The following is a 19,204-nucleotide window of genomic DNA, read 5'->3' as shown; positions in this document are numbered from 1 at the left end:
TATAATATGAACCATAAACATAACATCTTAAAAGTTTCAGCATAAAATGACGGGCTTAAAGCTGAAGCTCGCACATGACATACAACTATGCCAATATATATGAAATTCCTTGGACTTCCATTATATGTCTTGCATCTTCTTGAATGTAAGTCTTCATAGTGCTTTGGTTAACAATTTAAAAAACATTTCTACATTTTTTTACTACCCTTTTACAAAGTTATAAAAATACTGTGAACCCAATGATAACTAGAAACACCTAATTACGTGACTCGATCTGGGATGATGTCTTTTGGAGGGGTGGGGTGAGGGTTGAATGCTTCAGTCAAAATGACTCGCACCTTAATATTCCGCGTCTGCTGATTCACCTGATTCGCCGGATTCTCCTGATTCACCAGATTCGCCGGATTCACCGGATTCACCTGATTCGCCGGATTCACCGGATTCACCGGATTCTCCTGATTCACCAGATTCTCCTGATTCGCCGGATTCACCGGATTCGCCGGATTCTCCTGATTCGCCGGATTCTTCGGATTCTACTGATTCGTTAGATTCGCCGGATTCTTCCGACTCTTCGGAATCAACAAGGCTTCGCTTTTTTAGTTCCACGCCGTCACCTGACTCTTGAAGGTCTCCAGATTCACCAGATTCGCCGGACTCTTCGGATTCCCCGGAATCACCCGACTCTTCTGAGTCGCCAGACTCGCTGTAATCACCAGACTCTCCGGACTCTTCAGACTCTTCGGAAAATACTGTTTCATGGATAGAGCTTGAATCACCTACAGTGTCCACTGAAAAAGTACATGAATATGGTGCTAAGATTATTCAAGCAAATGTATACAACGAATATGAGTGTGACGTGATTTTTCGTATATTGTGTTATGCCAAAAGAACCTTCAAATCGATAGAACCTCAAAATGATACTAGTATTTTTCGATATTTTCGTGTTGTAGAGATAATAATAAAAGTAAGTTTTAATAAACAAGGAACAAGATGGCTTGGACTTGGCAAGATTAGAAGGTACAACGAACGCGAAAAATTTAGGCCGCAAATTTCTTTAAGGTTAGTTCCTACAACTGACATAAATACAAGTTCAATCATAAGCACAAAATAGTAAGCAAAGGAGCCTAAACACAAGAACAAGACAAACGAACAAACTCTTTCTTCTCATGTTGATTCCTAATGAGATAATATGAGAAGAACGCGCGTGTTCGTTCTTCTTGTGCTTGTGTTACCTTATTATAGGAAATTAACGCTTGTGTTAATTAAGGTATTTGAAATTAACGCGACTTAAATTAACGCGAATTGAAGAAAAAATTACTTCCCAATAAAGGAAATTAACGCGAAAGAGGGGGTAACATTTTAAAATAAAGGAAATTAACGCGACGTAAACAACAGGGACAAGTTGAGTTTCCCTAATGGTCGCGGGTCGCGGGTTTTAAATAAGTCGCGGGTTTTGAAAAAAGTCGCGGGTTTTGAAAAAAGTCGCGTGTTTTTAAAAAGTTGCGAGTTTTCGAAAGAAACCAATTATTTCTCAGTAAAATTCATTCAAACAAATTTAAACTCGTTTTCTTGGGAACTACGTTACAAAGAGCCAATTACTTTGCGGGTTAAACAATCAAATTACGAACTTCGGAACAAACTCCCCAACTTTGGTCCGACTAAACTTCCCAAGTTTGCAAGTTGAGGAGGAACAAGAACTGCTAGCAGTTTATAATCGTGCGGGTAATGTTTGACCACCTGACCTCTTTCAGTGCTTTGGCTTAAAGGCATGGCGCCGCACAGAAAAATCTTTAGAAAAGCAGTCACTTGAGAAACACACAAGTCGTGTTTGCGTTAGTCACGGAGTGAACGTGACATGAATTTCCTTTACCACATCATCTTTTGCTTTTTGAAACCACATGCCGGCCTAGCCGGAAAAATGCCTGCTTACGCATGCAAATATTTATTTTGTTCCGAATGTTCAATAAAATAAACCCAAAACAGTTCATTTATAAGAAAGCCAAATCACGTCAAAATAAAGAATAGACTAAGGCCATCCTATTGTGTTTCTCCGTTGAGCGTCTTTCGACAAGCTTTTGGTAATTCCCCTGGCGCGATGACGTGTATCCCGTGCTTTGACACATTCTTGCTGAGCTTGCAACTTACGTTTCGATTCTCAAAATACCGTAAACTCAAAACAAAAATTGGGATACATCCAGAAAATAAGTCGTCGTTTTGCAATATTTAACACGTTCCGGGTAAATTGTAGGACTTGTACTCGCTCCGAGCCAAACGCTTGAGTAACACAACAATAAATATTTCACACAAACAGAGCGCAGAGTATTCAAACAGAAAATAGGTGAATGATTATTTATAGCTACAAGCGAGAGATCGCGTAACATGGGTCTGACGTAGTGGTAGTTTTAAATAGCTTGAACATATCCAAGCGGTCTGTGTTTTCGCTATGTGATTATATTCAACCCTCTCTTCTTGTAAAATATGGAATGGAACAAAATTATACATTTCAGAGAGCAGAGTGTTCATGTTAAACGCGAGTGATCGGCTGATTGCTATTAAATATTAAATCTTGCGTGACTGTTACAGAAGAGCCGGCTGGGCCGCGTGGGTCTGGATCGATTTACCGACAAAACAAAAAAATCTGACACAGATTATGAATCGGGCCCAGGCCCCGCCCGATTAACAAGACATGTCGCTCGAAAGTCATGTTCATGTCGGAAATTAAACGCGAAAATGTGAAATTCGCGTTAATTTCATGACGCGTTAATTTCCTATAATAAGGTAAAACTCATCAGAAGCTTATGCTTGGATATACTTGCTGGTGGAAAATATATAAGCATAAGAGTCGCATATAAAAGGCTATCACTTAAGTGAAGTACTTGCTGACACTTGAAGCAGAATTAAGTAGATTGTTGTCGTTTGTTAAGAAGCGAAGTTGAACTTGTATTTGGATTTCGTGTACTGCTACAGCGTACTAAAATGACTCATCATTCTACTCACCATGAGGCCTTGACAAACAACAGTGTAGAGATGAAAGAAACACACAAAAAAGAATCAGGAGATGGCAGTTCTTCATGTTATTTTTCTGATTCTAATGACGGAAACAACGATAATTGTTGATTAGAAACAATTTGTCGTATTAACATATAAACATATTTTGTCTGCCTGCCTGCGTACCTGCGTGCCTGCGTGCCTGCGTGCCTGCCCCCCCCCCCCCCCCCCCCCCCCCCCCCCCTGCCTGTCTGCCTGTCTGCCTGCCTGCCTGTCTGCCTGTCTGCCTACGTGCCTGCCTGCCTGTCTGCCTGTCTGCCTGCGTGCCTGTGTGCCTGCCTGCCTGTCTGCCTGTCTGCCTGCGTGCCTGCCTGCCTGCCTGCCTGTCTGCCTACGTGCCTGCCTGCCTGCCTGTCTGCCTGCGTGCCTGCCTGCCTGCCTGCCTGTCTGCCTGTCTGCCTGTCTGCCTGCGTGCCTGTCTGCCTACGTGCCTGCCTGCCTGTCTGCCTGTCTGCCTACGTGCCTGCCTGCCTGCCTGCCTGTCTGCCTGTCTGCCTGCGTGCCTGTCTGCCTACGTGCCTGCCTGCCTGTCTGCCTGTCTGCCTGCGTGCCTGCCTGTCTATATATAAGCCCTCCCCCCCGCTCTGGAAGTTCAGTTTTTCAATAAGCCCCCTCTCTAATAAGCCCTCCCCCCGCTCTGGGAGTTCAGTTTTTCAATAAGCCCCCTCTCTTATAAGCCCTCCCCCCCGCTCTGGGAGTTCAGGTTTTCAATAAGTCCCTTCTCTAATAAGCCCTCTCCCCCCCCCCCCCCCCCGCTCTGGGAGTTCCGTTTTTCAATAAGCCTCCTCTCTAATAAGCCCTCCTCCCGCCTCTGGGAGTTCAGTTTTTCAATAAGCCTCCTCTCTAAGAAGCCCTTCTCCCCCGCTCTGGGAGTTCAGTTTTTCAATAAGTCCCCTCTCTAATAAGCCCTCCCCCCCGCTCTGGGAGTTCAGTTTTTCAATAAGCCTCCTCTCTAATAAGCCCTCCCCCCGCTCTGGGAGTTCAGTTTTTCAATAAGCCTCCTCTCTAATAAGCCCTTCTCCCCCGCTCTGGGAGCAGTTTTTCAGTAAGCCCCCTCTCTAATAAGTCCTCCACTCCCGCTCTGGAAGTTAGTAAGGGCCTGTTTACATGATTCCGGAATGACTTTCATTCCGGAACGAAACTCATTCCGGAATGAAGTTCGTTCTGCATTTACATGACAGAGTCGACCAGTTCAACCAAAGGCATTTTCATGTGCGCGGTTTTCGCGCGAGATCAAAACAAGGTGGCGCATGTTTCGCGCGAGGTCAAAACAAGATGGCGCATGTTTCGCGCAAACATGTTTTTGTGCTGATTAATGGCCGTATCTGCAATTTCAACGAGTAATTTGACCATGGAGCTACTTCTTTGAGCTAAACAGTAAATGCTATTACGTTTTTTCGCTCTGAATTCAAACTGTAAAGTCCGTATGCGGTGTCATGAGTTGCAATTTCATCTCGGAACGAAACTCGTTCTGTGTTTACATGATACCGGAATGAAATGTCATTCCAGAACGAAACTTTCATTCCGGAATGAAAACCGGAATGAACTCATTCCGGAATGACTTGACTTTCGTCTCGGTATCATGTAAACAGATACAGAGAAATGTATGGGGATGGAATGAACTCGTTCCGGAATGAAAGTCATTCCGGAATCATGTAAACAGGCCCTAAGAAAACTTTATTTAACCACAGAATCACATTCATCAGTTGATGGTCTTCCAGAGATCCGTGCTCTAATATAAGTAGAATAAGCCCCCTATCTAATAAGCCCCTCTCTAATAACCATTCCCGTCTAACTGCTGCGCGCATGACTTAAGGTACTTCTCTCCCTGAGCGGATTTGAACTGAGTTTTGACACTACCTTTGGTTTCACTCTTATGAACATATTTGGATGTTAGCGAAAGAAAGCTGAGTAGATTGATGTGTGTAAACCTATACTAATTTATATGAATGGAATCAGTGAACAAACGCTGGATGATTTTTTACATTTCACATTAAATCAAACGACACGGAAAAAACAGATGAACCAAAATCATTAGTGCGAGAAGTGCAACCGGTCAAAAAACAAAACTGACCAAACACTCTGTGTGGGCAACAGAATGTGGTGTCGAATCAATTTAAAAGGCCTGTGAGGCAGAACATTTTCCTTATCAGAAAGCGCTTTAATTAAAAGCTCTACAACAAGATAGAATGAGCACAAGAAGTGGCGCCGGATGGGTGTAGTCACAGAGTCATTGGTACCTGCTTAGTCAGCAGGCACAACCCGTCAATGTAGCAAGTCGTGGTTCATTGAGTTGATCGCCATAACTGGCTATGACGGATACACATCAATCGCATCCGTCCTCGTGTACCTCAGTAAGGATATTATGTAATAGGGACGTGTTTTGAACGTGAACAAGCTCTTTCAGCTTTATATTTAGAATAACTTTCCTTCCTATTAATTGAAAAAAAAAAAAAAAAACTGGTCTACAGGTTCTCAACTAGCAAATCTAATTCTCGTACAATTCGCTAAAATGACTCCGCAGTTGAAGTCGCTAACATTTTAAACATAATATTTTAGATGTTTGTTTCATATATATTAGGTCATATATGGTTTCAGTAAACGAGTTCGTTTTCAATTTTCTGAAAACCTCTTGAAGCAAGCTTACATTCGAGCAAAATGGACACATGTTCTTATCTCCACATAGCCCTCTTTTTAAAAGGAACGTCATTTTTGAACAGTCGATTTAAGATCTTTAATTATCTAACGAGATAATTTCGAATTTTATTCGATATAATTCATATCCAACACGCGAAATGTATTCAGTTATATATATTTACAAATTAAGGGGCTAGAAATCAACTATTTCTTAACATGTTACGAACAATAAATTTATCTGAAATCATGTGAATCTTTAGCGGCGTATATTTTCCATTACCACCAATACAGGCATGACAGGCATTCCTCGTTATCAGTCAAATATTCTGTTATGAAAATCAAAACTGTTTTTACTTACCTCTTTGCTCTTTCTTTGCTAAACAGTGTCCTGCTGTTTAAGATGAATAAACAAAAAAATGAAAACTATAGATATTTTTAAAATATATTCAAAACTTAACCAATCAGGAACAATCTACGTGTCTACGATCCGCACGCACACACCACGTGATTTGGGTGAAGAAGTTGGTATCGGAAAATAAATACGCCTCGGGACAGATAAACTTAGAAAAAATAGCAAAGCAACGGCAGAAGCAGTCGAACCATGTTAGAAAAAGGAGAAAGGAAGGAAATATTTGTTGGAAACAAGTTTCTGTGGTATACAGCTTACTATACAAAAACTTGACTTTACTGAAAACGATCAATTAATAATGGGGGTTAAAAGTACCTGACAAGTCTAGCGGGTGACTAGAGCCTTTCTTCAAAGGTTAGGGGATATAGCTATTGGAGGGAGGAGATAGTAAAAACAGGGACCACCCCTCTCATATAGGAAATGTTCCTTTAATTTACTTCCTGAGCAAAGGTTGTACTGTAGTATTTGCTTAGAAATTTTGCTTGAAATCTGGTAGCATAAGTTCTTTCATATTTGAAAACCCTTATATTAGTCTTACCAGAAACCCGTCTTACTTATAACTGATATAACTCCAGTTATGGTGCAATGAATCTAAGTGTGCTTTGCCAAAGAATGAAGCACGAAAATAAACGATAAAAACGCTTCTACCGTTCTATTTCGTTGCAGCCGCCTTGTTTACGTTTTATGATTCAGGCTTTATAACAAAAACACGAGCCGCAGTCAAGAGCTTTTCTCTGTTTCCCGAGAACTCTCGCCACCTTTTTATATAACAAAGCGAGGCACGGTTTATGCTTTTTTATTATTTGTTTATTATTTTGAACGTCTTACCACACTTTACTTTTCTGAACCGTAACAGCCGAAAAGTGAAACCCCGCCTGACAGCCGCCTTGTTAATTCAGCCACCTTGTTATAACGGCCACTTTATTTTGGCCCAAACAAAAGCTTAGTCATTACGGCCACCCTGTTATTACGGTTGATTTTCGTGGTCTGTTGATAACCTGATTAACGGGGTTCCACTGAAACTTTTACCTCCTTAATTTTTGCGCGCAAAAGCCGGAAAGCATGTGCATAGAAAAGAGCAGTTTTCAATTGAGTATCGTAAAACCAAAACCAAAGTAATAACTCTAGCCAATCACAGATTAAAGGATGCAAACAATCCGTTGAACCAATCAAAACTCAAAGCAAATACATGTAGCCGGCTCGAAGCGCGGTTTTACTTCAGATTGGATGAGAACGTGGCGCGAGATTTTTTTATGTTTTAATTAACAATTAGACTACGAGCCCGAGTTTTCTATGAGCAAATAGCGCCGAGCGAGCGACTGTTTTCTATCGGCGAATATAATAACCTGAATTCTACGCGCATTTTGATTGGTTCGTATTTATGATCTATTAGAGTACAGACACATGGATGACGTCACACGGTGGTGTGACTCGCGCGCGTGATCAAAGTTCATAGTCCAAATCAGAGTTGTCGGCAAAGTTTTTCAAACTTGCGAGGCCACAACAAAGCAAAAAAGTTCAGCTGATATTAATTACAAATGTCCAGTGAGAAACAATACGCCAAGCATCGTTCACCTATCGAAGCATTTAACTGGGCGAAACAAGCTTGAAGAAGACAGTGAATTATTCGAGAAATTATCCGAAATCTGTATGAAAGTTTGACCGATGTTGTACAGTCGGACGACGCCACGGGAAACAAACGAATTGCGGTTGAACGCTTCGGTTATGTTTACAGATTTGAACAACTTTCCAAATCGGAATAAAGGTTAGTTTTTTCATTGACTTTCAATTGACCATTTTTCTGTTTATTTAATTAATCGGATTATAACAGTGCTTCGTGTTAACAAAAACTTAATAGTTAAATCAAAACAACTTAGCTCATCTTTACGGCGGCATTGCTTGAACTGAAGTGTGCCTAACTCTTGTGTTATTATATAAAACAAATAGATTCCATTTTGCCGTGGGTCTGTTCAGTTATAGATCACAGAAGACGTCAAAATGTGGTATGAACATCAGTGACCCACTCGGCTAGCGCCTCGTGGGCCACTTCTCTGTTCATACCACATTTTGACGTCATCTGTGATCTATAACTGAACAGACGCACGGCAAAATGGAATCTATTTGTTAAATAGAAAACAGTGGGAGAACCAATCAGATACGCGGATTTCCAATAGAACACAGCTGAGTTTCTACTAATCGCTGTTAAAACGGAACGTATAAACATGTATAATAAATAAACCGCGTAGTTTGCGGACAAGGACAAGTTTTTATTTCTAATGAAATGAAACCGATGTATCGATGGCGGCAAAACAACAGTAACAATCAAACAATCGCGAACAGCCACTACTGACAAGTTACAGGCGCAGTTTATAATAACCCGCGAGCCGTTTGCACAACTGTCAGGGGAAGTGTGGCCCTAGTTGTGGTTTCTTTGACGCTCCAGTAAATTTCTGGTAATGCATGGTTGCATTTTTGAGAAGAAAAGAAAAACACTTCTACACAAAAACCATACCAAGTGATGGTTAACTGAGGGACCCCGAGAGACTGCAAATTCACCGTTCCCTGATCGAGCGGCCGGCGCGGGCGCGCGAACGAATTACAATCGGGCAGTCAGGGAGCAGAAAGGCCATCAGTCAGTCAGTCAGTCAAGCAGAGAGGCAGTCAGTCTAGCAGTCAGGCAATCAGTGAAAAAACGTCAGTCAGTCAGTCAGTCAGTCAGTCAGTCAGTCAGTCAGTCAGTCAGTCAGTCAGTCAGTCAAGCAGAGAGGCAGTCAGTCTAGCAGTCAGGCCGTCAAGCATTCAGACCATCAAGTCATCAGGCAGTCAGCTAAGTCAGACATTCGGGCAGCAGAGTCGGTCGGTCGGTCGGTCGGTCGGTCGGTCGGTCGGTCGGTCGGTCGGTCGGTCGGTCGGTCGGTCGGTCGGTCGGTCGGTCGGTCGGTCGGTCGGTCGGTCAGTCAGTCAGTCAGTCAGTCAGTCAGTCAGTCAGTAAGTCGTGCGGTCAGTCAGTCAGGCAGGTCGGCCGGCAGGCAGGCAGACAAAATTGAGCACGCATGTTTATCCTTGGGGCTGATCAACAGACGACAAAACAGATCTGGCCCACTCGCCCTATGACATTAAGCGAAGCCGTCATGACGTCATCGCTTAAAGAAATGTGAAGCAAAGTAAGCTGTATGTACAGATGTCACGATCCGTAGGAGTCGTGTACACCTGTTTCCTGGACAAAACAATCAACATTTTTGTTACAAATTGATGCGTGCTCAATTTTGTCTGCCTGACAGCTTGATTGCCTTCGTGCCTGCCTGCCTGACTGACTATCTGACGGCCTGACTGACGGCCTGACTGATTGCCTGATTACCTGACGGCCTGCCAGCCAGCTTGCCTGACTGACTATCTGACGGCCTGACTAACTGACGGGCCTGACTGACTGACTGACTATCTGACGGCCTGACTGACTGACTGACTATCTGACGGGCCTGACTGATTGCCTGATTACCTGACGGCCTGCCAGCCAGCTTGCCTGACTGACGGCCTAACGCAGCAGTCCAAGCTCCTGTTAGCCAGGGCAGAGGTTCCGATCGTTATTAACCAGTCAAAAGTTAGCGCGAGCTTTGAGTACTCTGAAACAGTCGTGCTTGCACTGTCAGTCGTCTCTAGTCGTTTACTCTCGATGGTAACGCTTTATTCAAATAGCCGCTCATTACATCCGGTCACGCTATGCTACGTCAAATCTGCTTTTTTAAAAATTCATGCAAACCAGAGCAGCTAGGCGCAAAGAATACATTAAACTGAGCCAGTATACTTCCCAAGGCCATCTCAGGGCATGTTTATATGGAAGAGAGTTGTCCCTGGTAAGAGGGTTACCCTCCATCAAGAGATACCGAGCCACCCCGGGCGAGAGAGCTTTTCATACGTTTCTTTATAAATAGCTGCGAACAGTTTATGTGAGAAATTGCAAAGTTGGTTCGGGGGGCAGGGTGACCCTGGGTGGAGGATCACCCGATTTGATGGTAGGGTGACCCTGGGGAGCGAGCCAACTCTTTTTCATATAAACAGTTTGGTTATATTTGCCTCGCCTACCAGGGACAAGTTGACACATACGGAGCATGCGCAAATGCTAGAATCGGCCAAAACAACATCGAAGTTGGCGGTAAATTTGTCTAAAATGGTCTTCGTCGATGGTTCAGCGTTCCTGATTTTAGAAAAGGCAATCTTAATGGATATTTCAAAAAAACTCTAGCCAGTCTTTTGAACCGAGAGGGCCAAGTTTTGGCTCGGTCACCAGGGACAACTTTCTCATATAGACGCTCTGTAAAAGATAGCGCGGGGGAGAGGGTTACCCTCCTACCAGGGACAACTCTCCTCCATATAAACAGGCCCTCAGACTGTGCTTGAAAATTCCTTATGCACAATTTTTTCTTTTAGCATCCATCATTCTTTCGTGAAATGCCCGATCAAATTCGAAAATTTAATTCGATTTTCTGGGGAAGTCAGGAAAAAAGTTACGGAGTGGTCCCCAGTAATTTGGGGGTATGAAAATTTACGATTTTGGTGCCTCAGAGATGCTAATTTAGGCATTCTGATGGACGTTTTGGACTATTTATAGATGGCAGGAATTTTTTTTGGTAAAAGTCACCCCCCGCTCCCCCCTCCGGTTATTTCTAATGGTCCGTCCCAAAGCACTGCTGTGCTAATATGGAGACAATATAAATAAATAAATAAATAAATAAATTTTGTAAATAGATTCTAAATAGATCAGAAACTTGTTAAAAATCCCAACTGGCAGCTGATTGACCAGTTGGCTATTTACAAACACAAACCCATCCGGTGGCAGGGAGGAGGAATTAAACCCAGCACCTCCGGATTACAGCGCCCTTACCACCAGGCCACGCCGCCTTCTTTAACACGTCGGTATTGTAACTGCTTCATTTCCAACTTTCACGCACAAAGATCGGGAACTAACAGATCCTACTTGTACGCAATCATAGTTCGTAGAGTCTCCTCTACTAGCTATGACGCAATGAAATATAATCTTCGCGAACTTGTGAGCCCACAGCAGGAATAATATGTAGGTTGGTATGCGGTATATATGTTGCGTTTTTTGTGTGTTAGGAATGAAAAACCAGACAATAAATATCCTTCCACTCTTTACGGGAAAGTCGTTTATTTACAAAACTTATTACATGCTATTAGCCAAGGATGCTTTTATACTCTTGGTGCGGATGACACCACTAAACAGGGCTATATACAGATGGAGAGGCCCACCATGAACATTGTGCGAACACATATTCCCGCAGGATTTATGCTTTTTCCTTGTGTTGTGTGAGTAGACTAGTGTGTGTTTACCAGCACAAGGTGTAATATCGAGGCATGCACATGACTTATTACAAGCCGTTAGCAGCAGCGTGACAATGCTGAATTGTTTATGTTACTTTGGCCCTTTCTTTTTCTTGGCCGGAGACTTCTCAGAACCCGCTGATCCCGGATGCTGCGACTTCTTAGGATGCGCCTCACGTTTGGTGATCTGCAGCAGAATGAATAAACAATCCTGTTACTCCAATAAATTATCATGGGCTTAAATAGTGTATGGATGGCCTCAGGGTCGGGGGTGGCATGAACCACTTTCAGGTACTGGTTATTTAGTAAATAACTCTTTAGGCGGCTGGTATATTGGAGGATAATGCCCGAGGCTGAAAGATTGTCCAAAAAATGAACAGTTGGCCAAGAAGCGAAGGTTCGAGGGCAACTGTGAAATTTTGAGGCCAGAAAGGGGTTTATTTATTTTATTACAACGCGCTTTATTGCCAGTAAATCTATAGCAAGAAAAACCTACGTAATAAACATGGAGTAACTGTGGTTGAAACAAATGTAAGTAAACTGGTTTACGTGATTTTTTAACTCTGTGATTTCATTAACAGTTGAATTGAATAAGGTGACTTCATTCGTTTATTTTGGGCTTGCCTACATAATCAGGCGACCGATATCTAATCGGACGGGATAAATTCGCTGATACCTGTCGTCCGATTTTGTACCACGTGATGCGTTTTGTCCAATGAGCACGCGCAAAAATTAATGGGTGGGTTATAATTTTACATATAACGTCTATACCCCCTGTACGCGCCACACGGGGGGGGGGGGGGGGGGCTTCAACAAATTGTTACATTTCAGTTTGCACTCTCGGGTTCGAATTTCAACGAGACAGCGATTCGCGTATGCATGCTCTATATACACCGACTTATCTACGGTAGGCGTGTATATATGCGAAAAGTCTGGTTCACCCTCTCGGGTAACCTACCTCCAAAGCGAGTGAACCTTTACACCCTACCCACTGAGCCAACAGTTCATTGCCCCTAAAAAGAAACTTAGTTATAAAACACTTTCTTGCCCGGGTTGACTTAGTATGGTGGGTGACCAGAACTTTTTTCCATATAGACAGGCCATAACTCTTCACTTTAATCATCCATGGACACCCGGGTCTTGGAGGATGGAAACAATAAAAAGATTGACAACGTCACCACTGTCCGCGGATTGTAGTTTTCATGAAGTGACGCCTGGTAAATTCTGTTATTCTTACAAGTAACGTGTAAGTTGCCAAATAGCCGAAGCTTTCGTACTTTCATACTTCTATATAGCAAGTTAAACATTACAAAAATGAATCTGTTTACCCCTTTCAAAATTTTGTTTTTCAGTTCTTGTTGGGTGAGCGGTCGTTGTTCGTCCTCAGATCCTGATGAACCATCGGAATCGTAATCGTCGCCAGTTGTAGGAGGAACGATTGCTACTGAAGACATTCCTGGCTGAGGCCCCTGACCCAAAAGACCTACTGCCACCGCCGGTTCGCCTTCACGATCAGATTCCTTTAAAGAGAAATACCTTAACATTATCTTGATGGTTGAGATAAATAAGGAAGCACACCTTTACAAAGTGCACAATGTACAAACAAAGAAACAAAATAACTAAAGAAAAAGCATACCTTTGTGGTGACAAATCCATGGACTTGGAGAAGCTCATTTGTCCTTTGTTCGATTAACCCAAGAAACTGAAATGACAATTGAACACAAGCTTACACATACACATTCCATCTATCAATCTGTCAGTTTTAAATTTGTTTTGGAAAAAATCGCCTCATAATGGCAACTCTTATCTGTTGCTATGTTGCCGATAACCTGTGATAAGCGTTCCTTTTACGCGGCGTGAGGGGAAAATGAACGCCTGATTGCTGCTTTATAATGCCGAGCGAGGCTAAAGTTTTTGTTCTTTGTGTGTGGTAATGAACAAGTGGCAGCAGCAGCAGCTCAATGTACTGACCTGCATCATGTTGGCATCAGTGACTCCAGATGCTCCTCCCAGCATGTCAGTTATGGCGCTACGATCACAGTTGGTCTTGTTAAACAGCGAGTCCACGCCTGAAAATCAAACAGAATTTGATTCAAATCTACAGAACAATGGTCTTTTGAAGTATAAAGTACGGCACGGGCCACAAAATTCGGAATCCTTTCGAACTGCTTCCTGCCATTAAATGAGCCTGACACATTTCACTTTTTTAAAAAAGGGTTCAGTTGTACATGTATTGTGACAGCAGTGCACTAAGACTGTCCATACATTTGTACTCCGCAATATGTACAGAGTGAGTTTGCCAAGTGGAGGTTCTAATGGCTCAAAAGTCTAGATTATATTCACCTGATTTAAGTTGTTCAAGTATTTTCTTGCTCTGTTTATACTGCGTGTCATACTGATCAGCCTGTTCAGTGGATGAAGACAAGTTGTCCTCCAGATCTTTGAGGAGTGCTTTCCTTTGGCTGGCCATTTCCACTTCTTCACTTTTAAACTTTTCAATTTCTGCTTGATTCTGATGACATAGAAACCAGTTGTGGAATATCAAATAAAATTTCGTGCCTTTGCATTCATCTGGTATTTTACTTTAAAAAGTATTTCTATCAGTCCTTTATGTGTCATACTATTTGAGTTAACAATTAAAAATATGCAATAAAAAAAGCAAAATCTTATTAAGTGTGTTCAGTAAGTCTTTACCTCATTAATTTGCTCTTGCAATTGCTCAATTTCATTATTGAGTTCATTAACATAGTTGAACAGCGCAAAATTCTTGTCCTCTACTTCAATGAACTTGGTTACCAACAGATCAATATCTTCAATACCAGTGGCTTCCTTGATTGTCTGGAAAGCTGCCTCGTATGACTAAAATGCAATAACACATCAAACAATACCACTTCATTTGACAACTTTCACACAAACTACAAAGAGTAAAATAAAAAAGGCCTGAATTTGAATGCAAGTCACTCAGCTGTATTCATAGTATCTATTATTGTCACCATTTCATGCTCTTTTTATAGCACCTTACATTCCTTTTAACCACCCTGACCATTTTTCTTAGAATACAAAAAGCCGTCAGATGTAAAGTAGGAATTTGTGGCAATTCTTAGAAACTCAGCAGGATATGAAAAGTGTGAAGGTTTTGTACAGACAATGTTAATTCCATATGCAGCTGAGCTTTCTACAGGAATCAAAAGAACCAAAAAGTTGTCTGTGTAGGAGATTGCATTATAATACTAGTAATAATCAGAGATTAGGAGAGTGTGTTCGACCCAAGATAGGTACACAAGATTAGGCTAGCAAATGTAAACTGAGTTACGCGACTGTTTATATCGTCATACAAATTTGAAACGACCACACGTGCAACATAAAGCGCACATCCAACATCACTTGAAACTATCAGTGAAACAATCTCAATCCAACAGCGCACGAGGAAGCACAGCAATTTTTTTACTACTGTTGAAGGGAGCACTGCCGAAATTTTTCAGCACAACTCACAGGGCAAACTTGAAAACGCAAACCGAAGAAGATCGTTAGATTGAATCAACCTTGTTCCCAGGGTCTCTGGCAAAGAAACTGTGACATCATTTATTAGCCAACCTGCCACATACCAAGATACATAGAACGGCACATAGAATTACTTTAACTGGACAGCCACGGGACCACACGCCACTTCTCGATTAGGATTTGTTCTCCTACCGTCGAACACAAAAATTGTTTACAACCTACCGTTAACGGCTTCATGAATTGTTTTTGCGCGCTGTCTTTGTGGCTCAATGTCATTGTTGACGTTGCTGTGATGCAATTAATTGCTTTGTAATGTCTAATCACATGAGATCGAGGCCAACCTGCCACATACCGACATACATACATACATACACAACTACATACATACATACATACAAACAAACAAACAAACAAACAAACAAACAAACAAAAAAAAAAAAAAAAAAAAAAAAAAAAAAAAAAACATACATACATACATACATACATACATACATACATACATACATACATACATACATACATACATACATACATACATACATACATACATACATACATACATACATACATACATAGAACGACACATAGAACGACTTTTGCTTGCGTGTTCACATGACAACCACGGAACCACAAGATTAGGATGCGTTCTCCTGCCGTCAAACGCAATCATACCTACCTCAATTGTTTCCTCAGCTTTGTCTCCTCTTTCTTTCTCGTCCTTTTTCTTTCTCTGTGATGACAATTCACCCTCCATCATTTCAGCTCTCTCCTCACTTTTTATCCTCATGAATTCCTTCAGTTTGCGATCATGTTCAATGATGCGCATGAGCTCCTTGAGTTCAGTGTTATACTGAGCTAAATCTTTATCAGCTTTCTCTTTCAATGCCATCATCTTCCCCTGGGCTTCATCTCTACAAAAGCACACATATACTTAATTTTATACCAATGTTAAAAAATAAAACAACAGCAGGGAGCTATATTTTAATTTAATAACTGCCACCCTTTGAACCTTGCCACCACTTTGCTTCTTGACTGTAAGTATTCTCTATCATAATTTGCTTTCAGACATAATTTGTTTATACTAACCGAGCCTCATAAGCTGCTGTTGATGTTTCAATTCCCTCCATGATTTTCTGTTTATTCTCCACTAATTCCTTCTCTAGTTTCAAGCGAATGGTGTCAAAAGTCTTCTTTTCCAGTCGCATGTGATCAAATGTTTCACGCAGTTTCCCATTCTCTGACAAGCAACTGTTAAAGTCTATTTTGGCCTGCACAGAAAAAAAGTCATACAGAATTATTGAAATAAAAATAACTTAATTACGTGTATAAACAATTAACTCCATTTGGCACAAAAAAATTGCTTTGACGTTTGTCCGTGCACTAAGAACTGAGCCCATAGAGTTACCATGACAACCCTGTTTGAATATCTCTGGAAAGAAAAGAGATATTGGAAAACAGTAAACAGCATTTTTCTTCTCATATAGTGTACTTGTTAGTATTTTAAAACAACTACGAAAGAAAAGATGCGAATTTCATCTTTTATAGTACTTAGCACTCTAAAAATTGGTAGTAAAAAATATTTGTAGCTTTTCAAAATAAAGAAGAATGGCGTTTTTCATTTTGAAACATCACTTTTAGTTTTAGAGATACATTGTAGTTATGTTTTTGTATTGTGTAAATGAGGAAAGTGGTGACCTCATGATCATTCCACCAAAAGGTAAAACACTGAATCAAGAGTATCTCTAGAAAGCAGTGTTCTTCAAACTTGGCACCAGAAATGTACATCACAAAAGAATCATCAAAACATCTCAAAATTTACCAGCTTTATTGTTTACTGCTCTAATATTTCTTGAGAAACTCTTGATTCAGTTTTATATCTTTTTGTGGAACGATTAATGGTGTCATCACTTTCCTCATTTCCATAATACAAAAACATAAATGTCTCCAAAACTTAAAATATATCTCAAAACAGAAAATGCCATTCTTCTTTATTTTGAAAGCCTTCAAAATAAGCAGCAAATATTTTTACTTCAATATGCACTTTAAGAGACACCTTTACCTTGTCTAATCTGTTTTCAAGAACTCTGATATACTTCTGAGTCCTCTTGTTCTGCAGGTGACTATTGTGAACACTACAGGAATAAATCATGCAAAGTTCTTCTGTCATACAGTTATTTTAGCTCTTAAGACAAGCTAGTACAACAAAACACTTGTGATGGTGCTATTTTGTTTCTAGAACAAAAGGATACTAATTTTGTAGTAAAAAATTTATTTCTATAAAAAAAGGTTACCTAAAAATATATAAAAAATGTAGCAATAAAATACAAAATATAGCAACAAACTGTTTCCTTACCCTCCCATATTTTTTCTTTGTTGTTTAACCTTCTTCTCAGTGACGCGTATCTACAAAATTCATTAAAAAAGAACTTTAATAACTGACAACAAATACTTTAAAATACAATATACTCTACAAATCGTAGTGAGTTCCTCTTAAAAACGTAGGGATCAAGAGTTCATAATTTATGAAGAGGGGGGCTATGGCGATTTTAAGGGGGTACTGTGGCATCTCCCAGTGAGAAAGAAGGTATGGGGGGGGGGGCATAAAAATTCCATAAAAAACACCATCAGTTTACTCATATTGTGTACCAACACAACCCTCCCTTACAATGTGACTCCTTCAGCCGAGCAACTTGGAAGAAAGCGGACCAAGCAAAAAACTGAGAACAATGGATGGCAATCTTTTTTTCTTTAACAGATTGACCAATATCATTGCATTGAAACATCCAGACAATACTCTGACAACAATAAATGTCTCCTGCTTGAAATTACTGGTAGTCAAAATATGGCCACCTTTTTTTCTAGGATAACCATAACAAATAAACTCAGGGTTTCTGTGACCCTCTAGCCTTTCAAGGGAGGTATGGGTATTTTCTTTTTTTTTTCAATTGGCTTGTCAGACAAACAAAAAGGCTTCAAGACAGATTTCTGCACATTCTAACCTGATCATCAAGTGCTCTTATGTCTTGGTTGACATCCTCAAGCTGCTCCTTGAGTTCATCTGCAATCAAAAAATGTTGGGTTGATACTGATCTGAATTTATGGTTTTGGTTTGAAAATTTTCAAACCAGTTTCAAGATCATTTTTTTTTTCTCATATGAATCATTATAGGTGAACTCAAGCACATTCAAACCACCTCCAGCCACACATATCCTCTGCCCGTCTCCTCCCCAAGAAGCCTTTCAAATCACATTGTCCCTGACTACCCAGCGTCCCCTCCCCCTCCTCCAAAACAAACAGCTCCCCTCCTCCTCCACCTCCTTTCCCTCCGATCAGCCTGAGACACCTGCACCAAAGGAATCTGCCGATGTTCCGCAGCGGATCCTAACGTCACCGATCTTGTCCTTTGAGGCGATGGCTCGGGCTCAAGATGCAGCTATGACCCTTGCACATTTTTTTTTTTGCTGCATGGCAGCGACAGGCGATCAAGCCTTGTCGGTCATCGAGGTCTAAACTGCGCGGAGAATTTCGGGTTCCGAGACACTTGCAAAACAGGAACCAAAAACACAACAAAGCAACAAACAAACAAAACACAAAACAAACAAAAGACAAAAATCGGCAAATGTTTGGAATGTGAAACGCGGGGTGAGAAGAGGGTGAAACGTCCGAAGCGGCCCAACGCACTCATGTGTAGAACTCCTGGAGGAAGCATGAGGTATCCATAGTCAGTTCATTGGGTATGATGTTGAAATCCATGGCATAGTCTCCATCCCAGCATCGCCATCTTGGTTTGCCATCTGAGCAGGAGGCAGCTGCATTCATCATCCTGGAGAGGCTCGTCTCGTACATCAGGCAGGGCTCGCCTCTTGATACAACATGACCCCTGCACAGGACTCTCATCGGATCCAATGGACACCTCCACCTCACCACACACACTTGCCTCCCTTTAACACCCTCTATCCGACCCTCCACCTCCACCCATCTGCGACCCACCATCCACCCACCCACCCGCCCTGCTCCAGACGCCCCCATGGTCCATGCTGAACCGCAGACACCATCCCTCTTTCAGCGCTTTGCAGAAGTATTTCGCCACTCCCATTCATAGGTAATCTTGTTTCAAGCTTGTTCCTGATTCGGTTCTTCAACTCCACGAAGCCTCAATCATGTCTAAGGGGCTTGATATCTTCCAGTGGCTTTTCCCCTCCTCCTCTTTAGGTACTGACACTGCACAGGCCCTCACAGATGACATGCCTCTCGCCTCTATGATCAGTGGAT

At 41.5% G+C, this 19,204-nt stretch overlaps 2 protein-coding genes across 4 annotated transcripts in view; both read right to left on the bottom strand.

The window, feature by feature from the left end:
• The window catches only part of LOC144657658 (uncharacterized), a 6,257-nt gene extending 83 nt beyond the window's left edge, over positions 1 to 6,174 (bottom strand). Inside the window, exons 1-4 of one of the 2 annotated variants that reach the window (XM_078518012.1) lie at positions 6,044 to 6,174; positions 2,998 to 3,088; positions 420 to 788; positions 1 to 383 (exon numbers count right to left, since the gene is read on the bottom strand). The exon at positions 1 to 383 is cut by the window's left edge and continues 83 nt beyond it. In XM_078518012.1, coding sequence (XP_078374138.1) covers positions 340 to 383; positions 420 to 788; positions 2,998 to 3,073 — 489 coding nt within the window. In that variant the 5' untranslated portion in view covers positions 3,074 to 3,088; positions 6,044 to 6,174 and the 3' untranslated portion in view covers positions 1 to 339. Of the gene's footprint in view, positions 789 to 2,997; positions 3,089 to 6,043 lie in introns of both variants that reach the window. The other variant, XM_078518011.1, reaches the window with a different exon arrangement.
• A 5,054-nt stretch (positions 6,175 to 11,228) lies between these two features.
• LOC144658793 (coiled-coil domain-containing protein 63-like) overlaps positions 11,229 to 19,204 on the bottom strand; it is a 40,788-nt gene continuing 32,812 nt past the window's right edge. The window contains exons 6-16 of one of the 2 annotated variants that reach the window (XM_078519274.1): positions 17,932 to 17,990; positions 17,286 to 17,335; positions 16,992 to 17,064; positions 16,019 to 16,200; positions 15,609 to 15,843; positions 14,126 to 14,290; positions 13,775 to 13,943; positions 13,403 to 13,500; positions 13,068 to 13,133; positions 12,760 to 12,951; positions 11,229 to 11,618 (exon numbers count right to left, since the gene is read on the bottom strand). In XM_078519274.1, coding sequence (XP_078375400.1) covers positions 11,523 to 11,618; positions 12,760 to 12,951; positions 13,068 to 13,133; positions 13,403 to 13,500; positions 13,775 to 13,943; positions 14,126 to 14,290; positions 15,609 to 15,843; positions 16,019 to 16,200; positions 16,992 to 17,064; positions 17,286 to 17,335; positions 17,932 to 17,990 — 1,385 coding nt within the window. In that variant the 3' untranslated portion in view covers positions 11,229 to 11,522. The remainder of the gene's footprint in view (positions 11,619 to 12,759; positions 12,952 to 13,067; positions 13,134 to 13,402; positions 13,501 to 13,774; positions 13,944 to 14,125; positions 14,291 to 15,608; positions 15,844 to 16,018; positions 16,201 to 16,991; positions 17,065 to 17,285; positions 17,336 to 17,931; positions 17,991 to 19,204) is intronic. The other variant, XM_078519275.1, reaches the window with a different exon arrangement.

This window comes from Oculina patagonica, chromosome 6 (assembly GCF_052425735.1).
Source record: "Oculina patagonica isolate OP01 chromosome 6, crgOcupat, whole genome shotgun sequence".
Classification (NCBI taxonomy): Eukaryota; Metazoa; Cnidaria; class Anthozoa; order Scleractinia; family Oculinidae; genus Oculina; species Oculina patagonica.
This window is presented reverse-complemented; position numbering and strand designations above follow the sequence as displayed.